The sequence below is a fragment of the Rhinatrema bivittatum genome, chromosome 5, assembly GCF_901001135.1.
Source record: "Rhinatrema bivittatum chromosome 5, aRhiBiv1.1, whole genome shotgun sequence".
Classification (NCBI taxonomy): Eukaryota; Metazoa; Chordata; class Amphibia; order Gymnophiona; family Rhinatrematidae; genus Rhinatrema; species Rhinatrema bivittatum.
Genome location: NC_042619.1, coordinates 373814641 through 373839285, shown reverse-complemented (window position 1 = coordinate 373839285; position 24645 = coordinate 373814641). Strand labels below are relative to the sequence as shown.

Here is a 24645-nt window from a genome sequence, read left to right as displayed (position 1 = left end):
AAAATGGCGCCAGGAATCGGTAGGAGGTGGAGGCAATTATACATATTAAATGAACCTCCCTGTACTCAACCTTATACGATCTGCGGGAACGAGATGGTACGACTATGGTATCTGTCATGCAAAAAATAAATATGATTTAAGCAAAAAAACGAAGTGTCATTACTAATATAAAGAAGGCAATTTTCAAATGCATTTACCTGGGTAAATAGGTATTTGCCACAGTAAAATGACCTGACTGAAATCACCACCCTCCAATGCATCTAAAAATGCCTTGCAGTGGGCGCAGTGCCCGTACTTTTAGGTGCATTAAATGGAAGTATTCCTGTGGGCGCGTTTAGGTCAGGGGAAGAGGAAAATACTTGCATACATGGGATTTCCGAAAGCATGCATGTTACGTTGCTCCTGCTCGGGCAACCCACACAAATAGCAGATGGAAAGTGTGCGGACACTTTTGAGGCATTTTTAAAGGGAAACAATTCAGGCTATTTCCCTTCTCAGACTTGGTGAAATTGCTTTGCATATAACCTGAGCTACTGGAAATTGTCCCCCTAAATGAATATATTTTGTGAATCTGATATGAGAGACCTAGAATTCTGGGAAGAAAATCAGCTGATGGTCCAATAATCAATTTTATTTCAAAGATCCATCACATCACTAATGAGGCTTGCAGATACCTGTTGTGCATGCACTGGTATGCCCACGATATTCAGATCACAAATATACATTGGAATCAATTACAGGAAAGCTTGACTGTTCCTGAGATGTTCCAACGCCTCTCCCAGGGAGATTAGAAAATGTAGAAGCTTGGCATTGTTCAGTACATATTTAAAGACACTTTTTTTTTTCTTCACAGATTTATTTTTCGTAATTACTAGGTTTCATTTACTCATCCTCTAGATTTCCCATTTGTTTTTACCTCAGCCTTATTCTTATGCAGTTATATTTCTGCCTCCGTTTAATTATACAGCAAAAAACATAACCAAATTAGTAAGATGGAAATGATCACTTAGCCAGGAACTGCATCACTGTGCAACCTCTGTTACACTCACGGTTTTTATTCTGCTACGTATTCTTTTCAACTGTGACTAAATTAGCCTTCTGAACTGTTAGAGGTCAATATTCAAAGCCATTTAGCCTGGTAACTCATGTTATCTGGCTAAATACCTTATATACGTTAAAATACATTAAATACGTTATCTGGCTAAATACCTTATGTGGACGTAGTGTTGGAATGGTATTCCAACACTATGTCCACATAAGATAATATATAGTGTAAGATTGCGTTTACTCTCCCATTCTATTTTGTAATCATAAAATTGTATATATTGTAAGTTTTTGCTTATAATCTTTTCCGGATTCTGTAATCACTTATAGAAGCTATGTTCTCCACTCCTTATCATATTATTGTTCCTCTGAATTTCCATCACTAGCTCTTTTTCCTTCTGTTACTCTCCCTCTCTCTCTTTTCTAGCCTGCTCCCCTTCCCCCATCCCTGTTCATTGTAATTTCTCCAACTTTATTGTTAATTGTAAACCGGCATGATGTTCCACACGAATGTCGGTGTATAAAACCTGCTAAATAAATAAATAAATAAATAAATAAAATAAATGGCAACTTTTTGAGAATTCTGCCTCCTATCCAGCTAAATTATAGCTAGATAAGTCATTATCAGACTATAATCTAGCCAGAGGCAGGACCAACATTATCCAGCTAACTTAGCTGATTGTGGTTTTTCAGACCATTTTATAAGTGTAACTTAACATATAGAAGTCTGGCACATACATAATATTATCTTTGTTTGTGAGACCATATGTAAAAATAGATGCTTTTAATTTTATGACTTTTATGTATGCTTTTTGTTCCCTGCCCTGAATCACGGAAGGGCGGGTAACAAATATTTCAAATAAATAAATAAATAAATAAATAAATAAATAAATAAACAAACAAGCACATACCAGGATATTTGTTCCTTATTTGTCAAGAATTCATCCTATTTCAGGCATCTTTCATTCGTTATCAGTAAAAATGTCCCCCTATTGCATTTTTTGCGGTAGTTGTACCTGGAGAAAGTGTTTTGAAAGGATTGTACAAATTCCCGAAAAGCCTAATTCACAGATTTTGTGGAACTCCACAGCAGATATTCCCTGCATTCGTCCTTATTCCCATAGTTCCACCATGTATTTGGCTGGCAGTGAGTCTCTGTTTAAAAATGGATCATCAGACTGATCCAATGAACCCATAGGTATGTCAAACTGCCTTGCAGACTTCCTTATAAAAATATTTGCACATCCCTAGTTTTGTCAGAGAAAAGGAGTGACCCAAATTGCTGAATAATCAGCATCTACAAAGTCACTATCTTCAATACAACACATTTTTCAACTAAATTATACCATTACTCACAATTTATTTTCTGAAACATTAGTTAACATTCATGCAATCCAGTTTAAAAGAACTAAATAATTCACCCATTCCTATTTTTAACTCATGCATAGTGTTGAGATCTGTCCTGTTATGACACAGAATGAAGATGGTCTGCTTGCCTTTCATTAGTTACCTCAGTGAACAATTCATCGCATGTCACTTAGCAACAGCAGTAATCACTGAGTTCTGCTACATGGTAATGCAAAGGCGCACATATAAAGGTACTGGAAAGGAGCCCGGAAAACAACATTTAACAGGTAATTGCTCCAACTTGCCTAATTTCATGTTATCCATAATATATCGGGCTTGGTAGTGTGTCCGTCAGTGCTCGCGCATGTTCTCCAGCCCGCCGATAGAGGGCGCTATAAATATAATCGGGCTTGGGGCGCAGACGGCTCCCTGGACGCCTTGGAGGCTCAAACACGCCGCAACACCGAGTACAAGAGCTCCTCCTGGGGGAATTCTGCAGCGGCCATCGCGGGACAGGCTGAAAATAGCTGAGGAGACCCTGGCATGCTGCGAATGGAGCGCGTCCCGCGGCACATGCTCCATTCGCGGCGAAGATGAAGGCCCGGCGTGCCGTTTGCGGCGAAAAGGGAAGGCCCCCCTTGTGCCGTGATCGGCGCGTCGGGCCTTCATCTTCGCCGCGAACGGCGCGGGTCCCACGGCATGCCGGTGAGAGAGAATGTGTGTTGGGGAGGGGAGGGTGGTAGAGAGCAAGAGGGTGTGAGAGAGAGCATGGGGGGAGATGCCGGTGAGAGAGAAAATGTGTGTGTGAGAGAGGGGGGTGACAGAGAGCATGGTTGGTAAGAGGGGGGTGGGGAGGGTGTGACAGAGCATGGGAGGTCAGAGAGGGTGGATGGGGGGATGCTTGAGTGTGGGTTTCAGAGAGAGGGCGCCTATATGAGGGGAGGGGGATGCCGGTGAGAATGTGTGTACGAGAGAGGAGAGGGGGTGTGTGGGGGAGTGCGAGAGACAGCTTGGTTGGTAAGAGGGGGGAGTGCGGGGGATGCTTGAGTGTGGGTTTCAGAGAGGGAGCCTATATGAGGGGATGTGTGTGTGTGTGTGAGAGAGTGAGGGAGCCTGTATGAGGGTGTGTGTATGTGAAAGGGACACTCTTACAGTGAATTTAAGTTTTCGCCAAATAAATAAACTTTGCTAGCCCAGGCTTTAGCAAATGTGCCTCCACATCCCTTGCCCTGGGTGAAAACAGTTTCGTTTTTCCTTTTCAGATAACGCTTCCATACAAGAGCATATGTGCCAATAAGAAGGCTCGCCACCCGGGCGTATAATGGGTACAGTTGCTGGTTTTAATATGGCAGTTTAGTTTTGAGAAGTTAGTCAGAAACTGGACCTACATTTTAGAAATTTGCTTACTGTAAGAGGGATTTTCTGTAGATAGCAGGATGAATTACCCATGACATGTGGGTGACATCCTCCAGCAGCAGCGAAATCTTTTGTGCTACTGAGCATGTGCGGTAATTCCCACGCAGGCATTATCTTGTGAGCCCCTTCAGTTGATTTGAAAGCTAATTCTAGCAAGGTAGTCGACTCTCCAGGGATGCAGGCAGGTATTTAGTATTGCTAATCCATCCTGCTATCTATGGAAAACACCGTTTAAGGTATGCAAACTTGCTTTTCCCGTTGATAAGCAAGGCTGAATTAGCCATTACTTGTGGGGAGTCCGAAGCTGAGAGTTGCAGTGGAGCATATATTGAATAAGCAACCTGGACCCCAGCATGGAGATCAGACTACCGGGTGAACAGGCTACGCAAAACTGCTTGTCTGAATTTGCTACCACTCTTTGAGAGATTGTCCAGACAGTAATGGGATACAAAGGTTTGCACTGGCGACCATGTTGAAGCTTTGCAGATGTCATCAAATGATACGGCTCGCAGATGAGCCACTGATGCAGCCAAGGTTCTAATTTGATGAGCCTTAATGCTGGCTGTAATTTGCTAGCCAGTTGGATAATGTACATTTGGACATTGCTATGCCCAGTCTGGGAGGATCATAAGAGACACATAGCTGCGAAATCTGATGATGTAGTTGAGTTCTTCTCTTGAGGAAGCATGAGAGAAAAGCACAGAAGATACGCCTTGCGAAAGACTGTTGATCCGGTCCCGTGGAGAGGTACTGTACTGCCACATTCAGTTTTTTAATTTAAGCTACTGTTTCTCTGAGCTTTTTGCTTAAAAGATTATCGCTCAGGCAGGGTACATCCGCCAACTTTTCATGGACTTCCTCATATAGGCTACTGGCTCTCAATCAGGCTATACGACATGCTCCGAGGTAGTTTGATAAGACGCGCGGTGCTATTGAACATCTCGTAGACAGAACAAATGAAATGGTGTATATATTCTTCACCAGCTAAGAGTGGCTGAGGACATACGGATATGCCTTCACCGGCTGGAAGAAAAGTTTTTTTTCATATGTAAGTATTGAAACATGTAGAACTGATAGCAGAAATATGTGTATGAAGCACGGAACTTTGAAACATCTTTTTGGCAACATTGTCTAACAGCCTGGGATCCTTCCCTGGCAGAGTATTTGAATATATCCCTGTCTTCTTTGCTTTTTAAAGAGCCTATTCCACTATAAATGACTGATGGGGCAATTGCACTATTCCAAACCCTGAACTCTGTATTATAAGGTTGAGTTTCCATACCACTGATGGACAGGAAACAGGAGTTTCCCACATTCTTGTTTGTACCGTAATTCTTGCAGGATTCTATGGACCAGGATTAGCCACTGGCTCTGCTGGTGTTTCCAGAATCTAAAAGGAGACCGACGACATTTCCACTGGGATCTTTGACCTTATGCACATTTACTCTGAGCGCTTTTCCTAACTTGTCCAGAATCCTGAAGAAGGAAAGGTCCTTCCAGTGGAGACGAATGCTCCGGAGGTTGGTCAGAGCGGATCACTTACAATCCCTCATCAGAGCCTAGAGGCAAAAGGAAAACTAATCCAGGATCCCAGTGATGAAGATGGAGTTTGAGGGGGGGGGGGGGTCATTGGTCACCATGTAAGGGTATAGCCCTGGTGAGCATCCCTTGATTGGCTGGAGCCCACTGCAAGCTAGAACCCACCTTGCGGGCGTTCTGGAGTATCCGTATGAACTGAGTGTAACCCCACCCCATTGTGCCTGTCCTGCACAGCTGGGTCCATCAAAGTATTTGTAAGTTCTTTGGAGCAGGAACCCTAACTAGTTTTTCTTTGTGCCCCTTTCCCCCCAGGGTGTGGGCCCTTTGGTTTGGGGATAAAAGGGTTCCTCTCAGGTCCCAGTGCAGGGGCGGCTAACTTCTCTACAGATATTCCTGGGAGAGGGATATTTTTTATTCACTGTGCACTGAGTGCCAAATAACCATGCTGGAGCCACTGAATGAGTGACTTTACTGTTAGAACCAACTGGTTAATGGTACAAAAAATATTATACAGAGCCACAGTCTTTTCACTTCTCTGGTTACAAGTCCTTAGGCAAGGAAACTTTCTACCCATCTGGATTTAGAGGATGGCAGTCCCAGTGGGCAGGGCAACCCTTAGATGGTCGGGAAACCTCGTCCAAGCTGCACAAAACCTGTCTCTGCAGAGAGGGCAAAATCTCTCTCTCCCCAGGGGCTTTTGAAGACTCCGATTGGGTGTCCTTCAAATTGTAAATAGTTCTTACAGTTAGTAGTGCTTTCTTTCTGTTTCTTCGATGGGGATCCCTTTAGGGAGGGATCCTGGATGGACTCCTGCTTCACAGGTCTGCTGGTGGGTAGGAAGAGGGACAGAAAAACACCTCCTCCCAGATCTTCAAAAATAACTTTTTCTAGTTCCCAAGAAGGAAATAACACCGGAGTTATCCCTTGCAACGGGTCACCACCACTTCAAGGGCAGGTCTTCACAATCCCTGGGATTCCCCAGACACAGGGTTCCCCATGCCCTGGATCCAGAAAAGGCCCAGGTGTCCAGCAAGGCTCCTACCAAGTAAAAGTCCAAAAATCCAAAATATTCCCAGGACAACCACTCTGCAGCTTGGAAGAAGAGTACAGCAGTGGGGCCCTCAACCTGCTCTGAAGGATTCCAGACAGTGTTGAGCCTAGGCCCCCAGGTAGGCCAAAACACAAATGAGGAAAAAATCTCCAACCTTCCTCCTGAACTGCAAACTCAGACTGCCCCCAGAACCCTTGGCAGATCGCTGCTATAAAACCTCTGAAGTGGGACGTCTATTCCAGCACCCTCAAGGGGAGGGGCAGCACATGAATGGATCCTCCCCTAATTATCTTTCCCAGGGCTTACTGATAATCCAAAAATGTGCTCGGGTTGCATGGGGGTTACCGGAATTCCTTCTTTTGGTGTAAGGTGGATATCTTGGAAAGGAGAGGTTGGTAAGTGCACTCCTTATCTTTCACCACCAAAGAAGTAAAGAAATCCTTCACTAATTCCGCTACTTGGTCAAGAGGCTGTCATGCCTTCTGACCTGGCGTGGGTAGTGGAATATCCTCTTCTGATCCCAGAATTTAATCTTGCACATCCTCCAGATTTTGCAGTATCTGAGTCAGAGGCCAATTAGAGATGAGAGGAACCAGAGAACAAATAGGATCTGTTCCAATAATTTTGATGGTGAGAGTGCTTTGATAATTGGCGGTGGTGGCAGGACTATTGGGTCCCTTTCCGCTCCAGTCAACAATCTGGGCTGCGCATACAACTGTGTAGGGAGGTCTGCAGCATGCTGTGTGATGATTCTGACAGTTTAAGGGCAAAGGCATTGAGGAGCGATGTTCCAGGGCTTGATGCATTGAGGACTTATGCATCGATGATGCTGGAGACTTTGCGTCAATTGCGCTCGGGCCCTGTGCATAGACAATGCTGGGTTTTGGTGCTTTGATGATACTGGGGCCTTGTTCTTTGATGGTGCCAAGTGTCAGGAGCAGAGGGGATATGATCTGTGGTACTGGGTGTTCAAGACTATGGGATCTTGCAATTGAGCCATGGAACTCTGAATCAGTAGTAAATATCAAACGAAGCAAAGTTAGGTATTCCTGCCTCTGGAGACTCCCTATTGGACTAGCATTAGGTGTGGCCCAAACAGCTGTATATAAGAAGCTCCAGCCTATCACACCTTTGCTGGTCCATGTTAATCTGTTGTTGGCTGCATTCCTGGTTTCTGCTCTGGTCCTGGTCTTCAGCCCATCCTGGTTCCTGCTTTCACCTAGAAGTCCTGGCAAGCCAAGGGCAGGCATTCATTTCTGAGCAGCCCGAAAAAGTGACCAGAAAAGCAGAAAATACTGCTTTTCTGTACATCCTAGAACATAAGAATATAAGAAATTGCCATGCTGGGTCAGACCAAGGATCCATCAAGCCCAGCATCCTGTTTCCAACAGAGGCCAAACCAGGCCACAAGAACCTGGCAATTACCCAAACACTAAGAAGATCCCATGCTAATGATGCAATTAATAGCAGTGGCTGTTCCCTAAGTAAACTTGATTAATACCCGTTAATGGACTTCTCCTCCAAGAACTTATCCAAACCTTTTTTGAACCCAGCTACACTAACCGCACTAACCACATCCTCTGGCAACAAGTTCCAGAGCTTAATTGTGCGTTGAGTGAAATATCCTAGAGATTTAAGTTGGAGGAACCAAAAATGTAAAAAATAAAAAATAAAATAGAATAAAATAAAATTGTAAAAAATGTGCCAGCCGGTCAGGTTAGGAAAAAGGATGCTCAATTTTACCCGCGTCCGTTTTCCTAACCCATGGCTGTCAGCAGGTTTGGAAAACCGGCGCTCGTAAAATTGAGTGTCGGTTTCCTGAACCTGCTGACAGCCACCTCTCCTGGGTTTCTACTGCCAAGGAGGCAGCAGGGACGTGCTACTATCCCTAGCGTCTCCATTTTATTGTGATTCCTCATTTAAATACAGGATCACGTGCCCAGGAGAGGTGGCTGGGTACGCATTGGGAGAGTGGGCGCTCAACACTGAACGCCCATTTTCCTGCGAACCTTACAGAATTGGCCTGAATGGTTGAGACTCCACCTTATCATCAGGGCCTGAAACCACTGAGATGGAACATTTTGTTTTAATGCCAGGAAACTCTTGTTTTTCATCTCATCAGAGCACCACATATCCCAATAATTCTTGGTCTTCCACGGCTGGAAAGACTTGAGTCGCATAGCAATTGGATGATCTGGCAGGTGATTTTCCCAGCAACATATTGTAGCAGAATTGTGTGTCCAATGAAGAAGCCCAAGAAGTAGGGTTTGAAGAATTACCTGCAATACCTGAATGTAATCCACTCTGAAGGGCCGAAAAATGGAATATAAATAAATAATAATAAACAAAATAAATAAGAGAATCCGAGCCATGTGTATTCTGGCACTTAAAGATGGGATTAGATGATTGCTGGAAAAGTATGTGGTGTACTGGGATGTTTTAGACAAAAAGGGAGCTGACACTTTTAGCTGCATAGACCATATGACTGTTCTATAGATTTACTGCCAAGGACAGTGTACTTTTAACAGCACCCAAGGCAGGCAATTTTCAGACATATTTACCCATATTTGGAAACAGAATAGCAAGGTGAGAGAAAAATATTAAAGGTCGATATTCAAAAGCCATTTAAAGGGATAACTGAAAAGTTATCAGTGTAAATGGCAAAATGACGTTATTCAATGCCATATGCAGCTAAACTAGCTGCATAAGTGGGGAGCGTTCTGGGGGTGGGTGGGAGGCATTTTGATGAGGAGTGGAGTTAGCCGCTCAAGTTATGCAGCTAACTCTGATATTCAGATTTAACCACTTAACTTATGTGGCTAACTCTTGTCATAAGAACATAAGAAATTGCCATGCTGGGTCAGACCAAGGGTTCATCCAGCCCAGCATCCTGTTTCCAACAGAGGCCAAACCAGGCCACAAGAACCTGGCAATTACCCAAACACTAAGAATATCCCATGCTACTGATGCAATTAATGGCAGTGGCTATTCCCTAAGTAAACTTGATTAATAGCCGTTAAGGGAATTCTCCTCCAAGAACTTATCCAAACCTTTTTTGAACCCAGCTACACTAACCACATCCTCTGGCAACAAATTCCAGAGCTTTATTGTGCGTTGAGTGAAAAAGAATTTTCTCCGATTAGTCTTAAATGTGCTACTTGCTAACTTCATTGAATGCCCCCTAGTCCTTCTATTATTCGAAAGTGTAAATAACTGAGTCACATCTAAAGGTCACACCGCTGAATATATCCTGCTAGTTAGTTGGATAAGTTTATGCAGCTAACTTTAAGACAGGTTTATCTGGCTAACTAGCCAAGCTGCTTAGTGGCTGAATAATGTCCTCTCAATAAGGATCCATAATCCACAAAATGTTTGTAGCCCCTCTTACAAAGTACATAAAATATCAAGTGGACCTAACTATATATAGCAAGGGTCAGTTTCTATTGCTTGTTTTGTGGGTTCAGCAAATAGGACATGCGGATTGTGAAGGGGGTCTGCGTAGAAGCAGTGGGGTGGGTAATGCTTCTCTCTTTCTCTCTTGATCTAGTCTGCAAGAGATAAATCTCTCTCTCTCCTCTCCAGGAATTCTGCCCCTCCAGGATACCTTCTCTTTGCTGGTCCCTCAGATATCCTTGGGAAAACAAAAAGTGCCCAAGGATATCTTCACTCAATAAATATTCATCTGGAAATCCCAACCAGCAATTATAGACATAACATATAGAGGACAGCTAGACAATACTGAATAAATTAACATTCATGAGATATACCATCAAGACCAATATTTGACCACTGTACCCCAGCTCTTGGAATGCCAACTCCCATCTCAAAGCACATTCTTCATCCCATTACTCTCAGAACTTTCTCCAAACACTACTGTATGGCTTATATCCTATTATATTCTAGTACTAGAAGTTCCCCACCCTTCTGGTACCTCTCTTTCCAATTGCAATCTCACTCCTCACAAGGGTACTCTTCAGACTCCTCTTCGTTTTAAATACCAAACTCCTATGTGGAACATGGGGTTCACCTCCCTTAATCCATTCCCTCTCTTTTTACTCACACCTCCGTGGAATCTGCTCTTCTCCTCGCTCCTCTTGACTTCACCCTTCCAGCAGCGTGCAGGCCTCCCTGGTCTCCTTCACGCTCTGACCATCCTTTTGGGTTACTCCTTGTTTGGGAACCATCCCGTCCTAATATCCTGCGGCCATTTCCTCAGGGGGAGGAATTGCTTCTATTCCAACACCTTGGTCTTGGGCCTCTTCCCTCGAAGGGAGAAGCCCCTGCAGGGCCCATCTCCCTTCTGGGAGGGTCCTCAGGCCCTCCAGCCTGCGAGCTGGCCACCCCAGGTTCTCTACAACCTGCAGGTCCCTTTCTTCCTCCATTCCATACTCAGAAAGGGCAATTCCCAGGCCATTCCCCAACCAATCATCTCCTCTCATCTGTCTTAAGAGGAGACCCCACCATGCCCTTTAACACACAAATGGATTAATACAACTGAATAAAACACAAACATCAGTTCCTCAGTATCACACCAACAAACAACTTTTTTTTACCAAACTCTTCACAACAAAGACAACTCTGGGCTTCCACACCTAAAATGTCTTGTACTACTAAACAGGGACAGGAGCACAATCGGTGATCCCCCCCCCCCCCACACACACATATTGACTAATAAGAAGTCTATGTACTAAGCAATTTTTCTGAAACTAGTAATTTTTATTATTTTTTTTTCTACAGACACAAAATAGAAAAACCCTTTAATATCCCGGGCCCTATGAAATTCCAAAGGCATTACTAATTTTACCTTACATTTCAAAAAGTGTTTATATATCAGGGAACTGTCAGTACGATGCTATCATCAAACTTTCCTTTTCTGCATGTCCTCAAAATGTCGCAAAGCAAAGACTGTCATTTTCAAGTCATAATGACATCATATTTAGTACTGACCTCCCACGGTGGCGATAATGAAATTTGGAGGCAATATTTCCTGAAGTCAGTACAGTATAATCCAGTTGGTTATTACTGGCTTCCAACAGGAACAATATTTTTCACTACAGACCTCACTAATGGGCCATTTTCTATTTTTTCATCATGCAACATCCATTTTACATCATGCAACATCTTTCAAAGCAAATGGCTTATACATTTTCAGCCCAAGAACTTGAAAATAATATATACCCAGCAGACCTGCTAAGACCTTAAAATCTTGAACAGGAACAGCAGTTAGCACTGTATAGTTTTAATTTCAGAACTGTGTAAAAGGAAAGACTCATAAGTGAAATGATCACTCACTGGTAAATGTCCAAGTAGAGGCGTGCTAAGACCTTAAAATCTTGAACAGGAACAGCAGTTAGCACTGTATAGTTTTAATTTCAGAACTGTGTAAAAGGAAAGACTCATAAGTGAAATGATCACTCACTGGTAAATGTCCAAGTAGAGGCGTAATACTGTCAGAGACGTATATGATGCTTCCATCTGTAGTCACTGCTATTATGAAGCCATCTAGTGCCTGCGTAAAACAACACAGAAGAGAACTTCTTAGCAATGTTGGGACTGGTGAATATTTAATAGAAACAATGATGCTTGCTTACAACTGGCATGAAAGAGCCATAATTGCACTGCATGTAACAAAGTGGACTCTAGCTTAAGAGCAATACAAGGAAACGTTAAGTAAACTGCACATTGAATGTGTTCTCATGAGATGGGAATTTTAGCAAATGTCTATTATTTTTTTCCACATTCAGCAGTGTTCAGAAAGTGAACAAACACAAAGGCCATGCACAGAGAAATGGGGTAATATGGGGTGAAAATGTGCATTTTGTAAAAGAATTGGGGTTTTCTCCCAACTGAAGAAAAAACAGGCTGTACAACTGTTCTACCTCAAAAAGGGGCCTGTTTACTAAATGGCATTGCCATGTTAATGTATGTTAAACATAGACATCAGTACTTGAATGTTAAAACTCATTAATGTGCTTTATTAGTAATACTCATAAGAGTGTTACTGATAATCTTACAAAATTTTGCAAAACAAGCAGCCAAAGTTAATGAGCTGCATCATATAAAAATGAATGCAAAACAACTCATTAATATTAAAAGGCTCTCAGATCTCCCCCTGGGCAGCAAAAGCCCCGCCCCTGGCAGTATCCCCCCTGCAGCATCCACTCCCTGTGGTAGGCAACCCTCTAGGCATTGGCCTGCATCACATTCCTCCACCCTGGTTAGGAAACCCCCACCTCCATCCATAAACCCTATCCTGCACTAGAGTGGAATAAAGAACACTTGCCCCCCCTCACACAAATTTTGCCCCTGCTACCAGTTCCTCTCCTTACCCCAGGACAGCCTCAGGTCTTCAGGGGTAAGGAGAAAGTCCCTGCCCCACTGGCACCAAAATCCAATATGGCACCAGCTGACCTGAGGGCTCCCTTTGCCATGCACCTCGGCCAGGTGTGTAGGCCAATGAGATGCGCCTTAATAGAGCAACCACAGGAATGAAGTGAATTCAGAATCAGTGCATATGCAATTTTAGCTTCAGTTTTATTTTTATTTTTCAGTGTGGGAAGTTTGTAACAGTAACAACCTCCATAATTGTGAGGGAAGCCAAGGCAAAACCTGAAGTCCTCCCTTAGAGGGGCAATAACTGCCAGGAAACGCATTCTCTATTCGTCATTATTACTTCAGTATTTAACAGTGATAGAATAAGAACTTTTGCCCTGTTAATAAAATGGCCTAATCATTGTGGGCACAGTTGTGCTGTGCCTCTGTGTGTGACTACAACGGGAGACATTAAAAGAACAAAGTGGAGCAGTCAGTGGTAATGTCCGCTGAATATTGATAAATATCAGAAGAACATTTGTAGAGCTGCCAATATCAGAGAAATATAAGGAAATAGGTTGTTGCATTATCTGTCAAGCAACAGAAGAAAGACTGTTCAGAGATTCAAAGTGATCTTGCTGTTAACCAGAGAATGTACACTTTTCTGCCATCTGGAAAGCATATTTTTAAAAAAGTCTGTAATCTATAAAACATCTGTGTATTGCCTGTTATGACAGTGACTCAAAATTATCTTAATTTCTTCAAAACAGATTGCAATTAAAACACATGAATTTGGTTTAATGGTGAAAAATCTGTATAGGAGCACTTTTGGAAACCAGCCCTTGAATTTAAAATCCCCTAAATGTCGTCAACTGCACCCATGAGTTGGAATGTTGCATAACAGTGTATTCCACAACCAAATACCATTGCGGTTAAAGTGATGTGTTAGAAAGTATGACAATTTTTGCTATTACTTTTGCGGTTTTTCATTACCACAGAAGTCTTCCAACATACTGCTTTAGGGAAGTGTTGCGATTTTGCTAATTGAGGGTTCCTTGAATGACATAATTTAGCTTGGGGTGAAGTGGGGGTAAAGGTTTGTACAGTACATACAAACTAGATGTCGCTTATTGAAAATTCAGTGGAAAATATTTGCTCCCTCCAAACTTGACTCCATTCTTCTTCTGCTTGCCAACTGGAACCCACTCTCCTGCCAACCGGACTGAGGACTCCTATTCCCGTTCTCTCCACCGCTTCAATCTTCAGGTGTCCTCTCCCTAGCTGGGTAAAGTGATCTGGCTAACTGGTCGGAAAAACTGCAGCCCTAAAGTTAGCTGAATAATATTTAAAAAAAAGTAGCAGTTGAGCAGAGGCCAATTTTCCTTTCTCCTGCTCCCCAAATCTCTTTAAAAATGTATCAGGTTAAAGCAGGGCTGAGCCCAACCCATTCCTCTACCTTCAAAATAATATTTATGTACATCCAGTCCACTCCGACCCATCTGGCTCCCTCCGACAACACAGCTTTCTCACAGGACAAGCAGGATGGTAGTCCTCACATATGGGTGACATCATTGATGGAGCTCAATCACGGAACACTTTTGTCAAAGTTTCGAGAACTTTGACTGGCACCTACTGGGCATGCCCAGCATGGCACTAAACCTGCAGCTAGCAGGGGTCCCTCTTCAGTCTTCTTTTTTTCCGCGCAGCAGTAGCTACATGGGTTAAGGAGCTCCACAGAGATTCCTGACAGGAATTTTCCTCACGGAATTACTAAAAACTTTCATACCCCACAGGGTATTTTTGAATCCGCGGTACTCCGGTAAGCTTTTTACCCGGTTTCGATCGATTCCCGTCGAGTTTGGCCCTCGCGGCCTACTGGCCGTCAACTGTAACATGGCTAAATTTTTCAAAGGCCATGGCATCGGGGTTCCGTCAGTGCCCAGACTGTACTCGCACCATGTCCATTACAGACCAGCATAAAGTCTGTGTAATGTTTCTCGGGTGCAAGCATGATGTCCTGACTTGCACCAAATGTGCCTTAATGACACCAAAAGGTCGCAAGGCCAGAATGGAGAAAATGGAACTTCTCTTCCGTTCTCAAACTCTGACGCCGTCTATTGCATCGACGTCATCTGAACCAGCACCGTCCACTTCGCGCCAGTATCGGCCACCGGCCGGTGACTGTCCAGCGTCGACGACTTCTCGGCCTTCAACTACCTCTGCTCCCCCTCAGGACCGAGCGGATCGTAGAGAGAAACATCGGCATCGACACCGCAAGTCTCGGACCATCGAGGAAGGAAAATCTTCAACCTGGCCATCGTCTGAGCCACCATTGTAGAAACCCCGTCCAGAAAAGGCACTGACCCTTTCTGTGACCGGGTCACCGAGGAAACCCTCAACCAGATGGGTATTGGAGCCGCGACTCCGCCTTTAACTGTGGTCCCTCCGGCTATGCCTCTGCCTCCTTCCTCCCTTCCAGAGCTGGGGCTGCTTGCTCCAGGTCTCCGTGAAGAACTGGACCGGATGGTTCAGGAGGCCATCGATAAGGTGATGCACAGACTCCAAGTTCCTCCAATACCAAAACCGGTGCCAATTGTGGAACCGACTATCGATCCGATTCCAGCAGCTCTGTCACCGCTGCTCTCGAAGATGGAAGGGCTTATAGCCGCTTTTCCACCGATGGATCCTGAGTCACTCACCCTTTTCCTTCCCTATTACTACTTCCTTCCTTTCCTTCCCCCTCAGTTCCTTCCTTTTCATCCTCCTTTCCCTCTCATTCCTCCTCCATTCCCTTTCCTTTCTTCTCCTTCCCTCCCCTCTCACTCATCACCCTTCTCTTCCCCTTACTCATGCCTTCTCACTTCACTAATTTCTCACTAATTCCCTTTCCTTCCCTCTCACTCACAATCTTTTACCTTCCATTTCACTTATTCAGCTAAGCTCTCCCATCCTTTCTCACTGTTCTCAGTAGGGAAGGAAGGGGAGTTAAGCAAGTGAGGAAGATAGGAAGGAAAGGGATAGGGAGAGGAGGTGAGGGAATGAGACTTCCTTCTTCTCCCTTCACTTTCACTGCCTGCCTCCCTCACCTCCTGAATTTGTCAGGCATGTTCTTCGGCATCACCACAGTCTTATTCAGCCTATAGGGTGGCAGAACTCTCAGAGACAGGTCATCACTGTGCCATACAGTTCTACTCTTGTGCCTGCGGAGGTGGGAACCTCATAGGCACATCATTACCATGCCACCGCAGTTCTCTTCAGCCCGCGAGGGGTGTAACCCATGTGAACAGGTCATCACCGTGCTGCCACAGTTCTGCTCATGTGACTACAGGGGGTGGGATTCCCACGGGCACGTCATCACTGCGCCACTACAGTGTCTGGGGCCTGATTCCAAGGTGGGTGGATCACAGCCCTCGCAGGACCACCAGTGGCTATGCCACTGGTTTAAAGGGCCAATAAAAAAGATGCCGTAATGCATGAGGTTTTGAGATCTCAGAGGTCTCTTCTTCAGATGTGAATTCCTATATTCTAGACCCAGGGGTAGGCAACTCTGGTCCTTGAGTTCCACAAACAGGTCTGGTTTTCAGGATATCAACAATGAATATGCATGAAATATATTTGTGTGCACTGCCTCCATTGTATGCAAATATATTTCATGCATATACACTGCAGATATTCTGAAAATCAGATCTATTTGCAGAACTCGAGGGCCAGAGTTGCTTACATCTGTTCTAGACATACTAAAAACGAACGCCACAGATATTCACAATCAGAAAGATGCTGTTGAAAACGTGGACCCTTGAGCCGGCTCGAGGGCTTGGAGGATCCACTGTAGGAAGGCCTACAGCGGTACTTGTAGCCGGGAGGTGGAACAGGACCAGGAGACCTGACAAGACCTTCACCTATACCAACCCTCATTCCCCGCAGGTTGAGCCCTTGGGTGCTGGGGGACTTAGGCGAAGGTCTCCTGGCGAAGTAGAGTCCGGTGAACAGTCTGAGTCGAGGCAGGCAGAAGACTTGGGAAGACGGAGACGGTCCAGGAGTTGTGGAAGGCAGCTGGGGTGCAAGATGAGGAACCAAGCCAGAGGTCAGGGCAGGCAGAAGACAGACGAAGTCGGTGAACAAGTCAAAGGTCAGTACGGGCAGCAGACAGAGAATTCCAGGAACCAGGCCAAAGTCAAAACCGAAGAAGCAAGCGAAGGTAGGAGCAGAGTCAGGGACACAGGAGCGAAGTCAGGAATACAGGAGCGGAGTCAGGAACACAGGAACGCTGGAGCAAGAGCAGGAAAAGCAACTAGCTACTCAGAGAGTCGACCTGTTGCCAAGGCAAGGCAGAGGGGTTTGAAATGATCTATATTTAGGCCTCTGCAGATGACGTCAGGTTGGGGCCGGGCCGATGTTTCCCACTGTGGCCCCTTTAAGTTTCGGGCTTCTGCGCGCGCGAGTGCCTAAGGGGCAGAGTCCCAAGCAGAGTTCGGCGGTATCTCCTTCATGGAGAGAACGCCGCAGGAAGGCCCCGCCGCGGGTCCGCCTGGCATGGGGAAGCCGGCAGGGAGCCTCTAAGTCCGCAGGTAAGAGATGGGGGACCCGGTCGCGGCTGTCCACAGCCGGATTTCCCAACAGTACCCCCCCTCTTACGCCCTCTCTCCGGGGTTCTTGGCTTGTTTGGATGCTCTTGATGGAATTTGAGGAGAAGAGATTTGGCTAAGATATTGGAGGCAGGCTGCCAAATGTTCTCCGGGCCGAAAACCTCTCACGAGATCAGGTATTCCCAGCGTTGATGATGAAACCAGACGTCTAAGATCTCCTGCACCTGGTAGATGGGGTCCTCATCTGCCATTGCATTTAGAGGCTTCGGTGGATTACGGTGAAAGCATGAGAGGACCACTGGTTTGAGCAGTGAGACATGAAATACATTGTGTATCCTTAGACTAGATGGCAACCGTAAGCGGTAGGAGAGTGGACCCAAGCGTTCAATGACCGAAAAGGGTCCAATGTATTTAGAAGCCAACCACATGGAGGGGATCCGAAGGCGGATGTGGAGGGTGCTCACCCAGACTCGATCTCCGGGGTTAAAGAGTGGAGCCTTGCGGTGGTGTCTAGCTGTATCCTTCTTAGCGGCCTCTGCCGCTCGTAGGAAGTTGGCTTGACTGGATTCCAAGAGAGAGTGGCGTTGCCGGGCTGTGAGCTGAGAAGGCACAGACAGAGGAAGGCACAGACAGAGGAAGCAGTAAAGGTGGTTTAGGTTGTTTACAAAACACCACTTGGAAAGGAGAGGCTTTAGTTGCCGAGTGAGTGTGATGATTGTAGGAGAACTCTGCCCATGGTCACAGGGCCACCCAATCATCCTGTTTGTCTCCCACGAAGGTACGGAGGAATGTCTTCAAAGAGCGGTTGGTCCGCTCTGCTTGTCCGTTGCTTTATGGGAGAAAGGCTGACATGAAGTCTAGCTGGACCCCAAACTTCTTGCAAAGTGCCCTCCAGTATCTTGCTGTGAACTGTGATCCTCGATCTGAGGCGATATGCTGTGATAGCCCTTGCAGGTGGAAGATGTGCTGTGTGAAGAGTCGGACGAGTTCTGGCGCAGTAGGGAGCTTTGGGAGAGCCACGAAGTGGGCCATCTTCGAGAATATCTACGGTGACTCAGATGACCTGCTTTCCTTCGGATACAGGTAGATCAATTACGAAGTCTGTAGAGATATGCATCCAGAGTTCTGCTGGTACAGGTAGTAGCTGCAATAGTCCCCAGGGACGACCGGGTAAAGGCTTCTGCCGGTCGCAGGTTGGGCAGGAACATATGCCTGAACATCCCGATAGAATTGTGGCCACCAATACTGGCAGGTTAAGAGTTCCAATGTCTTGGCCTTGCTTGGATGCCCGGCCGTCAGTGAATCATGAGCCCAAGAGAGGACTTGTTTTCTGCAGGCGGATGGGTACAACCACCTTGCCTGTAGGGACTAAGTCCGTTGCTGTCAGAAGGACCTAAGCTGGGTCTAGGATATACTGCGGAGTTACTGGTGTGTCCTCGAGTTCAGAATCCGGGAGAGGGCATTGGCTCTGATGTTCTTATATGCCAGTCAGTATCGTAGCGAGAAATTGAAGCAGCTGAAAAACAAGGACCAGCGAGCTTGTAGGGGTTCAGCCGTTGAGCCCAACAGAGATATTCCAAGTTTTTGTGGTCTGTGTATATCATGATGGGATGTTGGGCCCCCTCAAGCCATTGCCGACACTCCTCGAAGGCCATCTTTATGGCTAAGAGTTCTTTATCACCTATGCCATAATTTCTTTTGGCGGGGGAGAACTTTTGAGAAGTAGGAGCAGGGAAGTAGTGTGCCCTTGCTGGAGGCTTAGCTAAGAACCACACCCACAGCTAAGTCAGAGGCATCTATCTCCACGATGAGGGGCTGAGTGGGATCTGGGAGGCGCAAACAGGCATCAAGTAAGAAGGCTTGCTTTAAGTCTTCAAAGGCCTGGAGAGCCTCTGATGGCCATTCCTTGGCATTGGCCCCCTTTTTGGTTACGGCAGTGAGAGGGGCTACTCTTTGAGAGTAGTGAGGAACAAAATGGCGGTAGAAGTTTGCAAAGCCAAGGAAGTGCTGGAGAGCTTTAATTCCTACTGGTCGTGGCCAGTCTCTGATGGTGGAGACCTTCTCAGGGTCCATATGAAATCCAGTAGTAGATACAAAATATTCTAAAAATGGCAAGGATTCCAGTTCAAATAAACACTTTTCTGCTTTAGCGAAAAGGCGGTTCTCTCAAAGACATTGTAGAACTCGACATACTTCGCATCGATGCGTGGAGAGATCCTTTGAGTATATAAACACGTCGTCAAGGTATACTATTACAGAGGACTGGATATGTCTCGGAAGACCTCGTTCACGAGGTTTTGAAAAACCTCTGGGGCATTACATAACCTGAAGGGCATTACTAGATACTCGTAATGCCCATCACGAGTGTTGAAGGCGGTTTTCCATTCATCGCCTGGTCTGATCCGTACTAAGTTGTATGCCCCTCTGAGATCAAGCTTGGTAAAGACCTTAGGCCCTGCAGACGGTCAAGGAGCTCTGAGATGAGTGGAAGAGGATATCTCAGTGAGTGATGGAACTGAGACCCTGATAGTCAATACATGGTCTGAGTGTACCGTCCTTCTTGGCGCGAAGAAAAACCCAGCCCCCGCTGGGGAGGTCGAGGGTCAAATGAATCCTCGGTTCAAGTTTTCTTGGATGTACTGTGCCATTGCTTCCATTTCTGGTAGAGATAGAGGGTAATCCTGACCCCGGGGAGGCGTCGAGCCGGGTAGTAGATCTATAGCACAATTAAAGGGCTGATGCTCCAGAAGAGTCTCGGCCTGTTCTTTAGAAAAGACATCTGCGAACTCCACGAACTGCGGTGGCAGAGTCAAGGAGGTGATTGCCAGAGGGATGCTGGGGTGCGGCAACTTGAACAAACATTTAGAGAAGCAAGTGGAGCTCCATGTGGTGATTTGGAGGGAGTCCTAATTAATGAGTGGAGAGTGCTTCTGGAGCCAGGGTAGACCAAAGACAATAGGATGGATCGCTTTCTCAAGGATAAAGAAGGAGATCTTCTCCTCGTGGAGCACTCCGGTGCAGAGGGACACTGGAGCGGTGGTAGCAGAAACTTGGCCTGGAAGAGGAGTGCCGTGAATAGAGAATATCCTCAGTGGTGGGGTACGCAGCAGTATAGGAAGTCCACCACATCCACCAGAATGAAATTTCTTCCAGCCCCTGAATCAATTAAAGGCCAGTGTGGAGAATGAACCCCCCGAGTATGAGAGGGATACTGGAACCGTGCATTGGGGAGCAGGATTCACACAGCCTAGGGTCAGCTCCCCAGTGACACCTAGGCTCAGGAGTTTTCCGGACACTCCTTGAATTGGGTGCTGCTTTTCCTCCAGAGTGAGAGGACTGTGACCCAACTGCATGGGTTCCTCTTCTCAGGCAGCTTGGTGTTCAGGAGGAGGTACCAGCGGACGGGAGAAAGACGGCGCCAGTGGGACTGGTCTCCGAGCTGGTTTCATCTCTCGGGCCCGTTGCTGAAGGCGGCGGTCAATCTGCCCAGTGAGATCAATCAAAGCTTCAAGATCATCAGGGAGGTCCCGGGCCGCGAGTTCATTCTTAATTATGGAGGACAGGCCCTCCAGATATATGCTTCTCAGGCTGTCCTCCTGCCAGCCCAGTTCTGATGCCAAGGTGCGAAATTCGACTGTGTAGTAGACCAGATGCCGGGATCCCTGGCATAGATGGAGGAGTTCAGTAGCTGCAGTGGATTGCCGAGCGGGCTCATCAAACACTTGCTTGAAAGCATGGATGAACTGTTGGAGATTCCCGAGCAGGGAATCGCCCCGCTCCCACTCCCAAAAGGGAGAGGCCCAGGCCAGGACTCGGCCGTCCAACAAGAAAAGTATATAGGTTGTCTTAATCTGGTCTGACGGAAACTGCGCAAGCTGCAGAGTGAAGCACATGAAGCAGTGGTTAAGAAACCTCCAGCACTGCTTGGGAGCCCCAGCATAACAAGGTGGCATCGGCAAATGCAGAGATGCGGCGGGCCCAGGAGCCGGGACGGGAGCCAGAGGCGGAGCTGCAGCTGGGGGAGCCGAGTCCAGGTGGTTGGCCAACCTCTCGACCGTGGCCGCCAATAGGTCCAAGCAGTGCTGCTGCAGGCATTGAGCCATGCCTGGAATGGCCTGGAGACTAGGGATATCCACCGGGTCCATGTCCTTGGCAAACTGTTGAGAACATGGACCCTTGAGCCGGCTCGAGTGCTTGGAGGATCCACTGCAGGAAGGCCTACAGTGATACTCATAGCCGGGAGGTGGAACAGGACTAGGAGACCTGACAGGACCTTCACCTATACCAACCCTCGTTCCCCGCAGGTTGAGCCGGCCCCGGCCTTGGGTGCCGGGGCCGGCAAGACTTAGGTGAAGGTCTCCTGGCGAAGTAGAGTGAACGGTCCGAGTCGAGGCAGGCAGAAGACTTGGGAAGACTGAGACGGTCCAGGAGTTGTGGCAGGCAGCTGGGGTGCAAGATGAGGAACCAAGCCAGAGGTCAGGGCAGGCAGAAGACAGTCGAAGTCGATGAACAAGCCAAGGGTCAGGACGGGCAGCAGACAGAGAATTCCAGGAACCAGGCCGAAGTCAAAACCGAAGAAGCAAGCGAAGGCAGGAGCAGAGTCAGGGACACAGGAGCGAAATCAGGAACACAGGAACGCTGGAGCAGGATCAGGAACAGCAACTAGCTACAGTGAGAGTCAACCTGTTGCCAAGGCAAAGAAAAGGGGTTTGAAGTGGCCTATCTATAGACCTCTGCAGATGACATCACATTGTGGGCCGGGCCGAGGTTTCCTGCTGCAGCCCCTATAAGTTTCGGGCTTCTATGTGCGCGCGCGCCTAAGGGGCAGAGTCCACAACAGAGTTCAGCGGCATCTCCCTTGCGGAGAGAACGCCGCAGGAAGGCCCCGCTATGGGTCGGCCTGGCATGGGGAAGCCAGCAGGGAGCCTCCGTGTCCGTGGGTAAGAGAGGGGGGACCTAGTAGCGGCTGTCAGCGGCCAGGTTTCCCAACAGATGCATCACTGACTGCTAGTTAAAATATATATAGAAAGATTCTTTTTGCTAAAGGCCAGATTCAAAATGTCTATATGCATCCCTATAAAAGGCTGAAAATTTTTAGCACAAACACAAATGGAAGAAAATACATCTTTAATGAGTGGAATTCTTAGATAGTAACATAATCATCAGTTTATTTCAATTGGCCAAAAACCTGCTTTAATGTAGAGGATTGCAAAGATCATGTAGATTTAACTCCTGGATAGTTTTTGAGCTCTTACTTTATAAGGGACAGAAAATGTGCATTGCTGCATACTTAATCTAAAAATCATAAAAAATGGATACTATCTGCTAAAGAAAACTTTAGACATGACATCAAACTACTAAATAAAATTCTGTATGAGTACTGTAAATTTTAGGGTGTCTTCCTTCCCCAGGTCAGAACATCAAAAAGAATTGCATTAAAACTGCTTAACTGAATTTTCATTTACCATGGGAGTGAATTTTCAAAAATTTTAGAGGCATAAAATTAGCATATAAGCACATACATTACTTGTATGCATGTATTTCTGGTCTTGCAGTCACAATTACGTGCGCAAAAAAAGGGACAGTCTAGGGTCATTCTAGGGCAGGGCCATGAGGTAAGCATGAGACTTACACAAGTGCATTTGACAACTTGTTCTTGGAATTTTACGCCTGCCAATTATCTTGTGCAACTGATATCAGAGTCATCTATTATCTACTACTGGTTGGATGGGAGGTCTGGGTAACTGGGGAGAGTTCAGCCGCGCAGCCTGCCTCCGTTCCCTTCGAGGCCGCTCCGAAATCGGAGCGGCCTCGGAGGGAACTTTCTTTCGCCCTCCCCTCACCTTCCCCTCCCTTCCCCTACCTAACCCACCCCCCCGGCCCTATCTAAACCCCCCCCTTACCTTTGTCCCTAGATTTACACCTGCGAGAAGCAGACGTAAATCTACGCGCGCCAGCGGATTGTTGGCGCGCCGTCTTCCGACCCGGGGGCTGGTCCGGAGGCCTGGACCACGCCCCCGGGCCGGCACCACGCCCCCGGTCCCGCCCCCGAAATGCCGCGTCCCGCCCCCGAAATGCCGCATCATCCGGTCCCGCCCCCGACACGCCCCCTTCAAAAAACCCCAGGACCTACGCGCGTCCCGGGGCTCTGCGCGCGCCGGCGGCCTATGCAAAATAGGTGCGCCGGCGCACAAGGCCCTGCTCGCGTAAATCCGGGCGGATTTACGCGAGCAGGGCTTTTAAAATCCGCCCGAGAGTCTGGTTTCTTGGGTTTTCCATTTTAGTTTTTTCTAATTTGTGCTCCTTTATTTTGTATTCTGTATTTAGTGAGGGTCTGTCTCTGCTCTGTGTGTGTGACCACGATGAGAGATTCTGCTAGCATGTAGTGTCTGTATAGGGATCGGGTTTGTTTTGTTTCCTCAGTAGGTGGTGTATTGGTATTCTAGGACCCAGTGTAATATTTACCCTTGCTTATTCACAGATAGGGTTATTGTTGTTTGAGTCCTTGGTGTTATTACTGTTATGGTATGATAGGATTGCAGTATAGATTTTGAGTGTCTTTTTAGCGGGGTTTTGTGTTAGTTCACATTGTGGAAGGTGTTTGTGCTGCTGTTACTGTGAGGTGACACCAGCATTTGAAAATATCTTTTAGTAAGGGAAACATCCAAGCTCCATTGTTTGGGGGAATTTCAGTGGATGCACAGAGTTACAGAACTGGAGGTGCAGGATTTATATTAACATTCTGTCCCTTCCTATATATTCCAGACTTCACTCTCATAGCCAAATAGAATTAGTTGAATGAGGCTATCAAATAATTTTATAGTGTGAAATTGGCCAGCTATTTAAACACGCAGAAGACCCTTTGGACTTTTTTATTAACACTTTTTTTTTATAACCAATTTTAAAGTAGGATCCATGCTATAGAAGTGGGTGTGATGAAGAAATGTCATTTTGGCTCCCCCCCCCCCCCCCAAAAAATTCTTCTGTCTAGATGCCCCTGATTTTCTGTGACCTTAAGCATTAGTACAAGAAGGATTACAGAGGGGGGGGGGGGATGCTGGAGAGGCACACAAATGCATTGACCCCCGGGCGCCGGAGACCCTTGGTGCGCTACTGGGTGCAAGCCATATGGGGCCACAAGCGGTGGCAAAGAGGATGGAGATTTGGCGGGGTCGCGAGCAGTGCCCAACCTGCTCGCGACCCAGAAAACCACACAGTCAGCGGGCGTGATCGAGAATGAGGTAGGAGTCGGGGCTGAGACCGGGGAGTGACGGCGCAACGGGGGGGGGGGGGGGGGGGTTTGCAAGGGAGAAGGCTCGCCTAGGGCACCTAATCCCCTTGCACAGGCCC

At 46.7% G+C, this 24645-nt stretch overlaps 1 protein-coding gene across 1 annotated transcript in view; it reads right to left on the bottom strand.

Moving 5' to 3' along the window:
• Positions 1-11747: 11747 nt before the first annotated feature.
• The window catches only part of LOC115092475 (neuronal PAS domain-containing protein 2-like), a 130388-nt gene continuing 117490 nt past the window's right edge, over positions 11748-24645 (bottom strand). The window contains exon 5 of the mRNA XM_029603317.1: positions 11748-11906. Within this exon, the coding sequence (XP_029459177.1) occupies positions 11748-11906 (159 nt within the window). The remainder of the gene's footprint in view (positions 11907-24645) is intronic.